Source organism: Manis javanica, chromosome 1 (genome assembly GCF_040802235.1).
Source record: "Manis javanica isolate MJ-LG chromosome 1, MJ_LKY, whole genome shotgun sequence".
Taxonomy (NCBI): domain Eukaryota; kingdom Metazoa; phylum Chordata; class Mammalia; order Pholidota; family Manidae; genus Manis; species Manis javanica.
In genome coordinates, this window is record NC_133156.1 from 234,290,458 (window position 1) to 234,306,573 (window position 16,116).

A 16,116-nucleotide genomic window follows, 5' to 3' on the forward strand; every position below is an offset into this window, starting at 1 on the left:
CTAATGCCAAATCGCATTAAAGACAGCTGGGAAACACGGGGAGGTGTATACAAGCAGCCATAACCTCCCCATCCTAACAGAAACATGACTGTTTCTGTGTATTTCTCTCTTTTTCATGTGCAGGTTTTAAACAACTGTAAGGATCTAAGGACACAACTTCAGGGCCCACTTATTTTCCTTACCCGCCCACCAAAGTCCCATTCCCAGGATGAGTATGGTCTTCCTAAGTAGCACAGTTAATGGGCACATAATGTCCCATCCTATGGAGGGGCCATCATTTACTCAGCAATGTCCCTATTGTTGATCTTTTCATTGCTTCCAAATAATCATTTTATAAATACATCTGCAATACACATCTCTATGTATAGAACATAAATTCCTTAGCCTAAAATCTCAACAGTAGGCTCACAGAGCTAAATCACAACAGCAGACTGTCCAGATGGTATAAACGTGTCATCTTACCATGATAGGAGTGGCACAACAGTAACACTGGTTTAACTGTCCTCTTGCTGCCCTGACTACCATTGTTTGGGTTGTTATCATTGATTTAATTGAGGAATACATTATTTGCTTGATTTGTATCTCTTCGATGACTAATAAAATGGAATACTCCCAACACTTGTTTCCTATGGGCATTTTCTGATTTATTTGTCCAGGTTTTATGCTCAGGTGGGCTGCAGGATCGAGCACCACACTTGAATTTATAAAACGTGTCCCCATCCAGCAATGCCAGCACCAGCCCCGGAGCTGCGAGCTCTTATGATACAGTTTCCTGAACTGAAAAGTGGTGATCACACCACCCACTTGCTGGGCTGTGCCACAGTTTGATTAGATTAGCTGTTATAACTGCCATGTTTAAAATCTTTCCCTGAACCCACATCCCCTCCCGGAAGCACCACCATCCAGCAAAACTCCCTGGCAGAGTCATCGGCACTCGCCACACTAGTTGCTTCACTCCTGTTCTAACCCACTCTGGTGTGGCTTTGTCTCTGCCCTCCTCATACCCTCATCAAGGCTGCCAGTCGCTTCTGTAAGCCCAGACCCAATGGACAATAATCAATCTGCACTTGACTGTCAGCCACATGGACTCAGCTAACTAGCCCCTCTCCCCAAAATGCCCCGTTTCACTGGCTCCCATATTAGTGTTCATCCCTTCCTTTGGCATATGCTGGCGGAGCGCCAGCTTCATGCTGCTCATGCCGTTGGACACAGAAGTTCCTGATCACGGAGCGCACATCCTCATCAAGGCAGCGCTCTTGAAATAAACAAACACACGTGGAATATAGTTTCTGGGAGTGTGGTAGCGCTCTAAAGGAAAAGACCCAAAGGAACAGGAGAGTGAGCCGCAGGGCACTGGGGAGGGGATGCTGTCTTAGACACAATGATGACAAAGCCTCTCTCAAGCGATGACATGTGAACCGAAACTCAGATGGCAAAGGGAGTAAGTCATGCAAATGTCCTGGGCAAGGTCGTTTCCCAGGGAAGGAACAGCAAGCGCTGGGTGGACTGGTGCGCTCCGGACGGACAGCAGGGCGAGAGCAGAGTGAACAGGTGGGAGCAGAGGTGGGGCTGGTCACTTGGACTGGAACAAGTGTGGGGAAAGCATGTGACAGGAAACGGGGGGTTCTGAGCAGAAATAGGATTGGATTCACAGTATTAACAGCTGGAGAATGGGGGCGAGCGGTGCCCTGGGCAAGGGAGGCACCGTGGACAAGGTGGGTGAGGCTTCCTGATGGACTAGATGTGGAGGGTGAGGAGGAGGGACTCCCAGCACCTTCCCAAAGCCCTGGCTACCCTGGGCTGCGCTCTCAAGGTCGCCTTCCTGCTTCCGTGGCGGCCGACTGCAGTGCTGGTCCCTGCTCTTGGACTTCAGCCTCTCACTCTGAGAAACACACTGTTGTTTAAGCCCCCAGTCTGTGGGTTTTGTTATGACAGCCGCAGCCAATACAAGTCAGTTCTCACTTATCTACAATGTGAACTCGACTGCAGCAGGAGGCCCTGGCCCTCTCCGTGGCACCTCTCACCCTGGCTCTGCTGCAGCTGCCTGCCCCCCACTGGCCTGGGACCCCGTGCCCCCTCCTCGCCTATCCTCCCGGCTCCGTCTCCCTCAGGTCGTCCCCATTCAGGTCTCCTTGCCATTCAGGTCCCTACCCAATGTCATCTCACAGAGGCCTTTCTTGGCGACTCCAGGTCAACCCTACACAAACCCATGTGCGTGCGTGCGGACATGCACACACCCCACCCCACCCCCGCCCTGTACCCTGCTCATTTCCCAACTGGAGGTTGTTTCTCTCTCCCACTAGGATATCATCTCCTTGAGGGCAGAGCCTGTCTTTTATTCCCTGCTATCTCTCTGCACCTTGAATGGCAGTAAATTGTTTTTGAATTACCTTTATAGATTTTGACCTACTTCCCAGCCCCTCAGGTTGGTGACCCCTGTAGTGACCTCTGGGTATTTTCTCTGTATTTCATTTCCACCAGCCAGAGGTGGTCTCACAAAGGTTCTAAGTGACGGTCAGAGATCAAGGCTCCTGCATTTCCCACTACTAGTGATTATTCTGCTCAACGGGAGGGAGACTCACCCAGCTGGACAAGATAGTAGACGGTCAGCAGGAGCTGCATCTCCTCTGAAATGGGCTGCATGGCGGAGGCCCCATACTGTTCATAGGCTCTGGAGACGGACTGGGCATTCTGGTAGCACGTGTACAGGAGAGGGCTCACGACGACATCATTCAGGTTCCCACAGAGGTAAGGGAAGTTCCCATGGCCTGTGGAAGAAGAAACAGTACCTACTTGGCGACGGCCTTGGGCCCATGTGGCCGCCACACGGGTGCATCTCTGAATGCAAGGGAGCCAAAGTAGGCAGGCAAGTCGCCCCCGGGGTGGCTCCAGTGCCCCTTTCCAGGGAAATCGTGGACTTGCAGCCCTTGCTGATCTTATACACCTGCTTTTGCTCCTGACTGGGGCTGTAGCATTTGCTTGTTCTTTGAGTCCAAGCCCTTATTTTGCAGGTGAGCAAGACCCAGAGGGAGGCACCCCAAGCCGGACATCCAGCATCTGTGCTGCTCCTTCAGCACTGACTGCAGAACACTGCACGGGGGCAACGCCTCTGGGATCCTTGCAGGACAGGCTGCCAGCCTGCACCTCCCTGACTCCTCCAGGCTGGATTCTGCCTCCCATCCTCCCAGGAATCTCTCGCAAGCTAAGTTAGGAAAACAAATCACTGTACAGACGAGAGACTTTGAATGCAGATGGAACTTGACAAATGCCACTAGCAAATGTACAGAATTAATTCTGATGACAACTCTCAGAGACAGGAGCACCCAGGCCAAGTCCAGCCTCTTCTCCATCACTTGTTAGCTTTGTGGCCCTAAGAAGAGGCTTAACTTCTCCCAGACTCCACATTTGTAAAACATGATGAAAATACCAAATCCTCACGGGGGTGCTGAGACAATCAAGGGCAGTACCTGTGTGTGCTATCTTACCTTCAGAAGGGCCCCGTTCACTCACCAAACACTGAATGCCTGTCGTATGCTAAGTGCAGGCCCCAGGCTTGGCCCTAGTGACTGAGACAGTACATGTCCACCAGGAAACTGCTTCTCAAACCTGGGGGCACATAAGGATCCCCTGAGAGGCTTCCTAAAGCACAGGCTGCTGGGACCGGCTACAGAGCTTCTGATCCAGGAATGGTACCTGGTCATGGTTCTGGGATGGGCCTGGGAACTCACACCTCTAACTCGGCCCCTGGTAATGCCGGTCCTGCTGGACCAGGGCAGTTTAGGTGGCACTGCTTCCAAACATATGGTTTTCCTAAGAGAAAGGATGTGATGATCATCATACAGAAGGCACAGAGACACTGTGCTGGGGCCCAGATGGAAGGGAAAACAGGAGAAGTGGAGAAGGCAGCAGGCCAGCCTTCAAGCTGAGGCAGGGTCTGGGCCTGTGGCAGTGGGGCAGGGGCCAGGGAGGCACGCACACCACAAACAGGGGCACAGCTTACACGGAGTGGCACTGGCGGGAGCAGGGGATGCAAGGAACAGAGAGGAGGGTCTGCTGGGGCCACATGTCAACGCTCGCTGCTCAGAGCAGGTGCGGGGCAGCCCTGCCCACAGCGCAAGGCCCTGCATCCTACCTGCTTTCGTGTCCAGGGCCCAGGGCCTTGCCCACACACATCGTGGCGGTGCTAAGAACACTGGCCTTGCGTCTGAACACTGACCTCCATCTCAGTCAGCCGGTAGGGCCTCGTGGGATTACTGGCCTTGCCGCAAGCCCAGTTCAAAACACAAAATCACACCCTGCCCATTTTTGGTTTTTTAGGAAAAAGAATGGAATGCCCTCTCTTATTTCTCAGTTAACAGTAAGATACCTCTCTGCTTCCTACCACCTTCTCTCCTCTATTACTGACACCAAATGCAGTACTGGCTTATGTAAGAAGCACCCTGAATGTGTGCATCACTGCACACCAGCGCGTGGCACCTGTGAGTACTTCATAAGCAAGTCCCACAGAATCCTCGCATTTCGAGATCTCCCACTGCATTAGAAAGGGATTGTTTTTTTCTTCAGTTGAGCCAAAAATCGACCTCTGTGTAGCATATATTAGCCCACTGTCACAAAACAGAGACCTGATCTAGTGTTGTTTATGTTTCTATGTCATGACTGTGGCTATCTTTGCTCAACCAATGTCAGATTCCATACTCAAAAAATATTAGTGGCGTCAGGTGGCAACGGGATGACCCATGGAACCAGGGCTCCGAGTCTGATAATCGGCATAGGGCTGAGGACCCATCTGGTCCTCGGTGCTCAGCACTGAGCCTGCTCCTGGCAGGAGCTGGTGGAGTTGGCAAGGGAATGAGGAGTGAATGCGTGCATGAAGGAAAGAAGGAACGAACAAGCAAATGCACATCACGCAACAATAATTCCAGTTGGGCTTGTGTGAAACTGTGACACGCTCTGTAACTCCTGGCATCTGATCAGGGCACCTGATTAGTGACGGGTCTGCTTAGCCCTTTCGTTGCCCGGGAAAAGGTTGGAGTTTTTCCAGGAGGACACCCTGGGGGAAGAGTCGGGGTCACTGCTGCCCAGGCTTCCTGCAGGCTCCCCGCCTCCTCCCCTCCCGCTGCAACACTTGCCTTTGAATATCACGGGCTTGGCCTCGCATATCTTCAGCAAGTTGTCAGGAACGGACACTGGTTCTCCGGAGGCCACAACAGGAAAGGTGGCTGAAGCTGGGCCCACCAAGCCAACCTGGGGCATGCGGGACATGCCTGCACTCTCTAGGGACACACCAGGAGCGTTAGGAAGACACAGCAGATGAGGTGCCCACCTCCAGCAGGCCTCACTGCCAGCCAGCACTCCAGCTGGCCCTTAGCCCTGCTTACCATAGCACCCATGTCCCAGAGCCACAGAACCCTGACATCAAAAGCATACCTAAGGCCCCTCGGTCCAAACTTCCCCACCAAACAACCCAGGCTCCTTCTCCTCTTCAGTCCTCTGCCAAGTGACAGGCAAGCCCCTTCGTAGATTCCTTTAGGATCAGGGGACTTGCTACTATACAGGGATCCTGAGCTTATTAAGCAACTCTTACCGGAGAGAGAGATCTTTCGTTACACCAAAGCCTGCCTCCCCAGAACTTGCTCACCAGCACACACAAAAGCGTCTCTGCCCACTCACCCATGTGCGTGCGCATGCGCACACACACCCGCGCGCGCACACACACACACACACACACACACCTGCAGCCTGCTAGTACCCAAGCCTTGGATTATTGACCAGGCTGTTGTCACTTACCACACTTAGCTCTGTTCCCACCGCCCTGGGGACAGCCACCATCTGCAGCTGATGGAGAATCTGGAGACCACCCCTTATGACGTTTTTTGGGGGGCCCGGAGTTTGATAAGATACCTAGACAACATTCAGAATATGAATTAGGCTGTCACTAGAGATGAATGTCAATAAAATATTGCTCCAGATTTGGCGAACACTTAATTGTTATTTTAAAAATTCAGTTTTAGCATCTAGTGAAGTATCTAGGCATAAGGAATATCCTGTCCATATTTGTAAATGTTTCATTCTGAAGTCGTGCAAGTGTCTGAGCTTTCTTTCTCTGGGGCTTAGCTCCTGCATCTTTAAAATAAAACCTACCATAAGAGGTGGTTTGACTGGGACTAAAGTGAATGCTTATAAAGTATCTATACATCCCAATGTATTAATGTGCGTTTCTGCAGACAAGCCACCACAGCACTCATGCCACCTCCGCAGTGTCACCACTTGGGGGCAGTACTGATCCACCTGTGCTCTTCCCCACCCCAGCCTTGACAGCTCATTTCAGATTTAAAAAACCAAGGGAACAGAAGCTGGACCCAGTGCTGTTAATGAGTCATGCCTGCCCACTCTGGATAACAGCACGCGCATGACGCACACCAGGTTCGTGGGTTGTTCATAATATCAAGAATTCATTACCATTATTTTCCTGACCCATCTGGCACAACATTTCCCTCACATTTAGAGCTATACATCCAACCATGACTGCACAGCAAACTCATCTGGGGAAACTTGACAACTCTGTGCCTGGACACAAGCCCCTGCCAAGTAAACCCGAGTCCCAGCACCAGGGGGGGCCCAGGCATCCTGATGACCTCCGAGCTCCCTGGTGCTTCCAACTCACAACCAGGGTGGAGAACCATTGTTTAGAGCGGTACTTCTCTAAGCCTGGCCCAAGAAGGAGCTGGAAAAGAACCGGCAAGGGCTTTTTATAACTGTCAACTCCCGGGGCCCACCTCGACCTACAGAATCAGATCTCTGGAAATGTGAGAAGATGCCACCATTCACAAGCACACTGGTTATGGGATAAAATAACATGAATAAGAAGTTTAAAACATAAAGTACTTCTTTTACAAAGAGCTTTCAAATAGGTGGGCTCCTTCAGTCCAGCCTCTGAGGCAGCGGTGCTCCGGCTATCCATTTAGACCACGTCTTTGGCTCCCCCAACACCTGCCCCCCAGCGCCAAGGGAAGGACTCCCAAAGCCTAAGATGCCAGTGCCTCTAAGAACTGATACTACCAGAGGGGGCTCTGTGCAGCAGTGCTAAGGATGGAGGAAGCTCCATAGGCAGTTTTTCCCTTTGGGGTGCTCCCTTATATGCCTCTCAGTGGACTCTGAGCTCATGAACTCTCCCAAAATGATGCCTCTGGCATCCATGTGGACCAACTATTTTTCACAGTGTTCCTGGTGGGGGTGGGGACACCACTGGCATTCTGGGTGAGACAGTTCATGATGCAGCTCACTCACTGCAGCCACCTAGCACCCTGACCTGTCTGGGACAACCAGGAAAGGACCTGCACATTTCCCAGCACCTCCCCATCCCCAACGGGGGCAGCACCTTTTCCACTGAGAACCACGGAGCAACAGACCTCAGGTCTGAGTTAAATGTTCCTTAGAGTTTTAGAAGCATTTTCTTAAAATTAATCTCAGCTCTCCCTGGAGCAGGTGGGCACAGGGCTCCCATGTTCCAGCTGTGCCCTTAGCACAACTCCACGGGGCCAGTGTCAGTGAGCTCACCTAGGCCACGGCAGCCAGGGACAGGTGGCAACAGCCCTGTCTCAGGACTTCATCTCAGGACATCATGGCCCCACAGACACAAATGGCCATAGAACTGACACCAGGGTCCTGGGGAGGGGGCCCTCCTACAGGAGGAGGTGACACCCAAGCTAAGCTCTGAAAGGCAGGTTTTGCAGGTGGGTGGGAAGAGTTCTTCAAGTCACAGATGAGTGACCAGGGTGTGGGGACAGGTGTGGAAGGATACTGAACCACCCAGAGCAGCCAGGGTGCGGAGTTCTCCAGCGGGGAACAGATGGCGGTCACCAGGCTGGCCGGGGCAGATTCCAGCAGGCCGAGCGCCACACTGTGAATCCAGCTCTCTTGTCCCTACACCCCTCCAAGGGAAGTGGCTCATCCACCACAGCCCAACTCCTAGGGCAGGTCCAGCAGCCCCCATTCCCTGGCTGCACGGGGCTCAGGGCAGGCAGGGGACACCTCCCAGCACCGGCCCAAGGCCATCCTCATCAACATGCCACCCTGAATTCAGCTCCTCCCGGGGAAGAAAGTCACAGGAAAAGTCGGTGCCTGCCTGGGTTCCTCCCACCCAGGAAAGGATGAAGGCCTGATCACAGACTCCAAAATGGATGCGCTGGTTAGGCCTGGGAAGCCTCAGATCCGGTTCAGAAAAGGCGTCCTTCCTCCGACTAAGAGCAAGGTAATTCTCAGGCTCCAACCACGGGAGGCGGCCCCTGGCCATCTAACAGAAGCAGGGAAGCCCAGACCCCAGGCCTGGGCTGCCCTTCTGGCCTCACTCTTCTCTGCAAAACTGAGCGCTGGACTGAACATCCACCAGGGGCTTGTCCAGGTGCACAGCCTTGGATCCTAAGGTTTGTCCGGCTGTGTGCATGAAGGAGGGAGCAGAGGGGAGACTGGCTCACTGGGCGGCCAGGCAAGCACGGAGGGGACAGCACTGACCTTGAGTCTCAGGGCCGCGTCCCCACGCTGCTCCGCCTCTCCAGCTCCTCCCAGACCCACAGCCTCTGCTCAGTCCCTTTACTCGGTTCCCTACCTCCTACCCTCATTCCTCCTGCCTCACAGACCATCTCTAATTAGCCTTTCCCCAACTGCAGGTGGCAGCTCAGGTGTCACAGCCTCCAAGAAGCCCTCCCTGCAGAGACCAGCTCATGATGCTGCTGAGGCAGGTGGCAGTAACAGCGCCCTTAGTGAGCTCCCAGAGGGCCCTGAATTTCCACACATCTGATCTCTCCATTGCCCCCAGAGCAGGAGTCTGAGCTCCAGATGAGGGAACATTCGGCCAGAAGACTTGTCCAAGATGCTGTAATAAGAGACAGGGCTGGGTTTGAGTTCATATTTATCTGATTCTGGAGCCCCATTCTTCTCACGCACCATGTTGTCCCTATTTCTCCAGAGTTCGATAGCCCTCCTGACATGAGGCCCTCAATGAGACGGGTCACCCACTCTACAAAGGGCTTCCACTGCTCCTCACACATCACCCAAGTCAGTGGCTGAAGCTGAGGCCCCACCTGGCACCAGAGCTGGGTGGGGCACAGCCCCACAGACTCAAGGGCCACCTGCTCCCCAGGCCTGACTCTCCTTCCAGGAGCCCAGGAGGCTCAGCAGTGACGGCACAGTGGCTCCTGCTTCCCCCCTCACCCACCATGACACCCTGGCCCAGAGAAAGCAAGACCCCAGGACAGGCTAGTCTACCTAATGCCAAAGGCCGGGCCACGGCCACCGGGTTGGTCTTCACCAGCTGTTGGTGCTTCGGGGAATCTTTGCCATTGAAAACGGCCGGGGCCACTGCTGCGGCCAATGAGGGGTGACTGGCGGCACATCCTGGCAGTGAGAGAAGGGAGAGAGCAGGGTCAGTCCACAAGGTGCCCTGTGGCATGCCGAGCCAAGTTTACTTCCATTTGTATGAACCAACTTTTCAGTGACACGTCCCATCTGGGCCCAGAGCCCCTGACATGGTGATCCTGCCCCTGAGGAGATGCACAGATGCACCCAAAACTGCACACACTCCTGCTACAGTGAGCACTTCATGGGTCAGGGAAGTGCCGGGTCTACACTCCCCGGGCCCAGGCTGTTCACAGGTCCTGGAGCTCCTGAGGCTCAATCTAGGGGCAATTGTAGGCTCTGATCTTCTGAGGCTCACGGCACTGCCAGAATGCTCTGGAAGGCACTCCAGAGTCTGAAGTAGCATGAATTCCTGTGGTCAGACGACCTGCGTCTGAATCCCAGCTCTGCCGCTCACTGGCTGTGCAACCTGATTTAACTCACTTAACCTCCCTGTGCATTCTCACCTACAGAAGGGGTAAGAACAGCCATTGCAAGGAAAACATGAGTTAATAGAATTAACGTGTGTAGAACAGTGCCTGGCGGGTAGTAAGCCCCATGTATTTGCTGTTACTGTAATCTTACTTGATGCTCACCCTCACCCTGCAAATCAGAGAAGGGTTTCTCCAGCTGAACAGATGAGGAAACAGAGACTCAGAGTTGAAGTGAGTTGCCCCAAACATCCCAGCTGGCAAGGGGCAGCACTGGACTTAACACCCAGGTTTCCTGATGACAAGAGAAGTGGTCTCTCTGGATGTCACAGTGGCAGAGGTCCCAGGTGGCCTGGGCCCAGTGAGGCAGTGAAGGCAACAGCAGATACCAGGTGGGAGGGAGCACATTCCCAGCTCAGCGCGACCTCTTCATTATTGACGTGATGAGCAACAGTGGGGCAAGGGCATTGGCTCCCCCCTCAGGGCCCTTCGACAGACCCTCTGGGCAGGAGGAATGAGAACTACCAGCCCCCCAGAGTTCCTGAGAAGGCTCCTCTCTGCTGTGATAACAGCAGCATGCCTTCAGGTCTGTTCATGATGGCAGAACGCCCAGCCCATGAACCAGAAATGCCTGCTATCAAATCTTAATTCCACCTCCTTTTGTCCATGAAATCCTAGGCAAGCATCTGAGCCTTGATTTCCCAGGACAATGTTAGGCTTCATGAGATGCACATGTAGAGTTGGGACCTGCTGAGCACACGATGAATGGTGCTACCTAGTCTTACCTGCTCCTTCAGGAACTCAGCCCCAGCACTGACTCAGTGCCTAGGACAGAGCAAGCCCTGTGCTGCAAACCGGCAGGTGCAGAAGGGCCCTAACACACCACACCACACCGAGGGGATCATGTTATGTAGCAGATGGAATGCAGAACATCTTTCCAAATTGAAAACATGACATTTGGTGTTGCAAACTATTACAAACGCAAGATGAAACATAAAGGCACTTAGAAAAAGATCATATACAACGCGTAGCCCCTACTTATCTCGAAGAACGTTTGGCATAATGAAGCAGCTGAACCAGCAACGTGCCAGGCCTGTGAATTTGGCACCTTTGGCGCTTCTCTGTGTCCTCACCTGCCTGCTGTGGCCCCACGGGGATGCCCGGGATTGTTCCAGAAATGGGCTCGCTGGAGAAGGCAGCCTGAGGCCCGGCGCTCTCCGGTGGCAGGAAGAGAGAACAGGGACCAACACTGGTGGAGGTCTGCCGGCTTCTGAACTCTACGGGGCGAGAGGCAGGCACCCAAATCAATTTGCTGCCACTCCACCAGGTAATGAAATAGTTTTCCAGACCGGAATCTGGCCTACAGCAGAGCTGGGTACCTAGGAAGTAAAAGGCTGCCAACACCACCCTAGTTTTTGCTTCAGTGCAGCCAGAGGCAGTGGGCATGTGACAACCCCCACCCCTGGGGCTCCGTGCCAGGGATGGGGGGGTCCCTCTGAGGGGCAGCTCTGATGGTCAGGAGTGGGAGCAGTTGTGAGCATTTGGGAAATGGAGAAAAACAGATGATACAATGAGTCATCCCATGCCTGCCCTTCAAGTCCAAGGACAGAACAGAGTTACTAAGAGGCAGGGGAACAGCCCACCTTCCTCCATCCCGTGAGCCATCCTCTGTCAGGAAGATTAACTCCCACTGGCCTATCTCACCTGGGAGGTGCTTGGTCACATCAAGTGACCAAAGACTCTTATCTGGTCCCACAGGGGGAAGAGCCACTGCCTCCCCAGGACCTAGAAAATGACCAGCACGTAGTAGGTGCTCAAGAAATATTTATTGAGTGACATAAGAAAAGGTGGCAGAGCAGGCCAGGAAGCTGGTTAGGAGATTCCAGGCCACCAGAAGTGAACCGGCACAGACAAGGGACTCTGGCATCCATCCCACAAACAGCTCGCCTCCTGTCATCTCTCTGACAGCTTTTCCCAGGACACATCCCTCCACAGCAGGACTGAGCCAGGGTTTCTCAGTGGGCACATGAGGTCAGACCTCTGAAAACCCAAACACCCATCCTCTTCCTCAGAGAGCGGGCTGTAGCCACAAGCCATGCAGAGGAACAGGGTGGGGGGAGACGACCCGGTTCCAGAAGCTTCCTGGAGCTGGAGCCAGACCTGCTCAAGGATAGGTCCTGGGAAGCTGCTCGTGGGGCTCAGGGGAGGCAGGGAGCATGACTCAAGCCAAGCTTTCTCAAAATCTGGGTTTCTCAACAACAGCGCCAGACATTCTGGACTGGATGGTTCTCGGAGGGGAGGGGGCAGCAGGAGGGGTGGCCCTGTGCCCTGTGGGATGTTTAGCAGCAGCCTTGGTCTCCCCCTACGCAATGCCAGTGGTGCTCTCCAATCACGATGATCAAAAATGTCTCCAGACATTGCCAAATGTCCCCTGGGGGAAAAAACCACCCGCAGTTGAGGACCTCTGCCCCAAATACCTGTCACAAGGAGTCACAGCCCAGTGTGGCCCTCTGCCAAGTTTTAAACGTCCAACACAACTAGGCAGACACTATAAACTAGAAGCTGTCACCCAAGAAGTGCGGTGAATTCGCAGGGCTGACTGGCCTGCTGTCTCTGCCCAGCGGCAGTCTCTCCCCGAGCCTCACTGACAGGCGCCTTGGCCTGCTTGAAGGGCGCCCTTTCACTGCCACCCCTCAGGCTGACAGCTCACCTGAGCCTCTCCAACAGATGAGGGGTCCTTTGGTCAGAGCCCCTTGCGCATTGCGGACCAGGTAATACTTCAGGTGTTTCTGCTTCTTGGGCTGCGTGCTCAGCTTCAGATTGATGTGATTGGAGAATTCCGTGAAGTAACAGAAGCCTTTCTTCCCACAGCCAACACAGTTCCCGGAGAAACCTGAAGACGGAACAAACCACAAACACCCCCAGCTTACCTCCAAAGTCCTCTTTAAATAATACATAGTTCACTGAAACTCTGACCATTCACCTCCTGTACCACCAACCTGAGAATTCCACAGGGCCAAGGTCCCCATCACCTTATGCTGGCCCAGGGGTCAAGATGACCTTGACTTGAATAAAGGATCAAGAAGATTGAGTCATAGAGATGGGCCCAGGCAGGCTTGGAGACTGAACTTGCTTAGAAGCATATGTTAAAGCAGCACAAAGAGCAAACTTTACAGGGCAAGGACTGTCAATTCAGCTGCCAGCACTGATCAGGTGCCTGCGATGAACTGGCATGCCGCTACTGCCTTCAGCCCTGGACAGACACAGAATCCCAGTGGACAGACCACTGACACTGGATACCTTGGGAGTCTAAAATTCCTGGAATCAAGCTAATTGATCCCATCAGTTCCTAAAAAGAAATGGAGCACATTTCACAATGCACGGCTGGGACCCTGGCAAGTGAATCCTGGGGGCTTAGCAGCCAGGGGAGTGGTGACACTCAGCTAGAATGTGGTTGTCACAGCGGCAGCGGTCTGCTGCCTGAGGCTGAATGGGCCTTTCTGGAAGCTGATGGAGGCTCCCATCAGCAAGGCTCTGGGAAGGCTGCCTGTGTGGTGGTGAGGATGAAAGCACCTCCTGGGAGCTATTCAAATCCAAGGAAGACGCTCAAAACACCTTCATGAATGGTAAAGTCTATCCAAACTGTACTCATAGATCTGTTGGTTAATATAAGAGAAACCTGGTGACTTGACTTTTCCACCTGATGACTGTTCTTGCTTAAACTTCTTGAAGAAGGCCTTTCTCAAGACCTTGCTCTGCCCATGGCGACATCTGGTTTCCATGGTGCAAGGTCCTTGTGGGGACACCCTGAGGCTGAGGCTAATTTATTTTATCATATTCTCTGACTGACACGTTTACGAAGGTCATTTCAACTTGGGCCATGAGGACTGCGTGGCTCTGTGCATAATCTGTGCTTTGGAACCGTGTTCCTGACACCTCTGGCTACTGTTAAAAATAGCGCATTAGTGAAGGTTCAAAACACCTCCACAGAGAAATGAGACATCTACATGATGGAAACTTACTGGATTCTCTATTTTATTTTAAGCAATAAAAGGCCTTAGAAATAAGGACAAATCTCTTGGTCTAGCCACAGGACAGGTACAGGTTAGTTTAACCTCCCAGAATCCTATTCCCTCTGTACCAAACAAATAAAGTACCAAAGAACCATCAGACATCGTGCTCTATGTTTACTTGTTTTAAAAGGGACAGGAAAGGAACTGACACGCACAAAGGGCCAGCGCCGTTTTTGCCATTCAGTGTCACCCAGACAGGTCACTCAACTTAACTGACACAACTACCAGTCAGTCAGGACAACAAAACCTTCTTTTGGGAAACTTGAGGACCAGAAAGGCTAACAGTTCAAAGTAGATACAGGAAGTGCGGTGTCCCATTCTAGCGTGAGAATGAAGTCTAGACCCACAAGCATGGCACTCAGTGCGGCCCCGAACCCTCCCAGCCCCCACCCCCAGCTTCACTTCCTGTTCCTCATTCTGCTACGCCAGGTCCCCCTGGACTCCCCCAGCCACTCCACCACTCTCCTGCCCTAGACTCTTGCTCTTCCTGTCTCCTGCCTGTCACCCGGTGCCCAGCCCGAACACCCGCTCCTCCAGAGCGTCCCCTGACCCAGAGGGCGGGGACTTCCTGTTCTCCAAACCCCTAAGGCTCCTTACATTGCTCAGAGGGCCCTTGTAACTTCTTCCTTAGTGTTAAAGTTACTGAAACTCATGTCTGTTCCCCATAACTATCCCCATGCTTCCCAAGGACCAGGATCACTGACTGTTGGCGTGGACTGCGTCTGTGTACACAGTGTGTGTGCGCGGGCTAGGGCCTGGCACACAGCAGACGGTAAAGATCGGAAGGGAAGGAGAGAGGAAAGCAGGTCACTGTCAGAGTGAACGCTTCAGGATTTCTACAGATGCTTGGAAGAAAGAATCAAATGTTTTTATTCATTCCTCTGTCTCCAACCTGGGAGGCTTGAGATAAACACAGCTCAACTGCCATCTAAGACCCTGAGAAAGCTTCAGAGCTCTCTGGAAGGGATTCTGACCCCGAGCACCGAAAAGATGGAGGACCAGGAACAGAAGCGCAAGAACAAGGATGCTAAGAGGGATTTGCCAAGGCCAACTGCCGTCCCGAACCAGCCACATAGCTCACAGGCCTGTGTCCCATAAGCCACGTGGGCTGTGGGACCACACTCCATTTCAGAGGCAGGGATGGGAACCACTGACCATAAGGAACTCCTCCTTGTGGCTTAGAAAGGAGGGTGGAAACCCCAATCTCCCTGGTGCAGGAAATACGCAGGGAGCCAGCGAGCAAACTGCCGTCCTGCTTCGGCAAAGACAATTTCCTGCCAGGAGAACCACCTGCTCTTCTAAGAGGTGATCCGGGGCCACCGGTGGTCCAACCAAGACACAGGATGGCTCACCGACTGGCCTCACGAGGCAGGGGACATGGTTTACTCCATCCCAGCTGAATGTACGAGGTAGTTCTAATTTTTTAAGAAAACATCTGAAAGGCAATAAAAGTTTGCCTGGGGAAGAATAAAAAGAGCCACTTTCTTTGGAAACCTACCTTAGGACTTAAGAGTCCATAATAATCTCTTTAGAAAAGAGCCCTAACACGGCCTAAATCCTCAAATCCCTGACAGGCACAAACAGCCACAACGGTGACACTATCTCTTCAGTGTACGACAGCCTGGGAAATAGCCCATAAAGATTTCTCTCTCATGACCACCAGTTCCCGTAGGCGCAGCCTCGCCACACGTGGTAGCTGTAGGTGGCAGGTGCTTAACAAGCATGTCCTCAATGGGTGCCTGCAAGTGCATGCCAGGTGCCAGGCCAGGTCCCCCTTCTGCCAGAAGGAAGGCTCCTGCCCGCTCCGTACCACTGCCATTGACTGCAGTGCGCACACACCAACCTGGAAATCAGAGGGACCTGTGTTCAAATCCTGAGTCACTAGTCATGTGAATTTGGGCAGGTTAATGAATGTCTCTGAACTTTGCTTTCCTTGTCTGTAAACAAGATGATAGGCCTGGGTCCTAAAATGACTTTCACAGCTTGTATGCACAGCACAGATTAAGTGCTACATTCTGGGGTTTGTTTTCCACTTAATGTGTTAAAATGAGCCAAAGCCAATCCTATTTTTATCCCCAGTCACTGTTCATTTTCAGGGAACAAGGAGGGCGGCCGGTCAGGGGCCTGTCGTAGCGCATGCCTGGCTGGGAGGGCCTGTCCCTGAATGGGAGCATCACGGCCTCTTGGGGTCCCGCCTCCTCTTCGGGCCCAATTTCAGT

The 16,116-nt window shown here is 53.0% G+C and overlaps 1 protein-coding gene across 12 annotated transcripts in view; it reads right to left on the reverse strand.

Moving 5' to 3' along the window:
• The window catches only part of GREB1 (growth regulating estrogen receptor binding 1), a 130,293-nt gene that overhangs the window by 45,074 nt on the left and 69,103 nt on the right, over nt 1-16,116 (reverse strand). For 11 of the 12 annotated variants that reach the window (XM_073216453.1, XM_037026570.2, XM_073216476.1 and 8 more), the window contains exons 5-10: nt 12,535-12,717; nt 10,958-11,101; nt 9,265-9,393; nt 5,788-5,901; nt 5,130-5,273; nt 2,583-2,768 (exon numbers count right to left, since the gene is read on the reverse strand). In XM_073216453.1, the coding sequence (XP_073072554.1) occupies nt 2,583-2,768; nt 5,130-5,273; nt 5,788-5,901; nt 9,265-9,393; nt 10,958-11,101; nt 12,535-12,717 (900 nt within the window). The remainder of the gene's footprint in view (nt 1-2,582; nt 2,769-5,129; nt 5,274-5,787; nt 5,902-9,264; nt 9,394-10,957; nt 11,102-12,534; nt 12,718-16,116) is intronic. The other variant, XM_073216486.1, reaches the window with a different exon arrangement.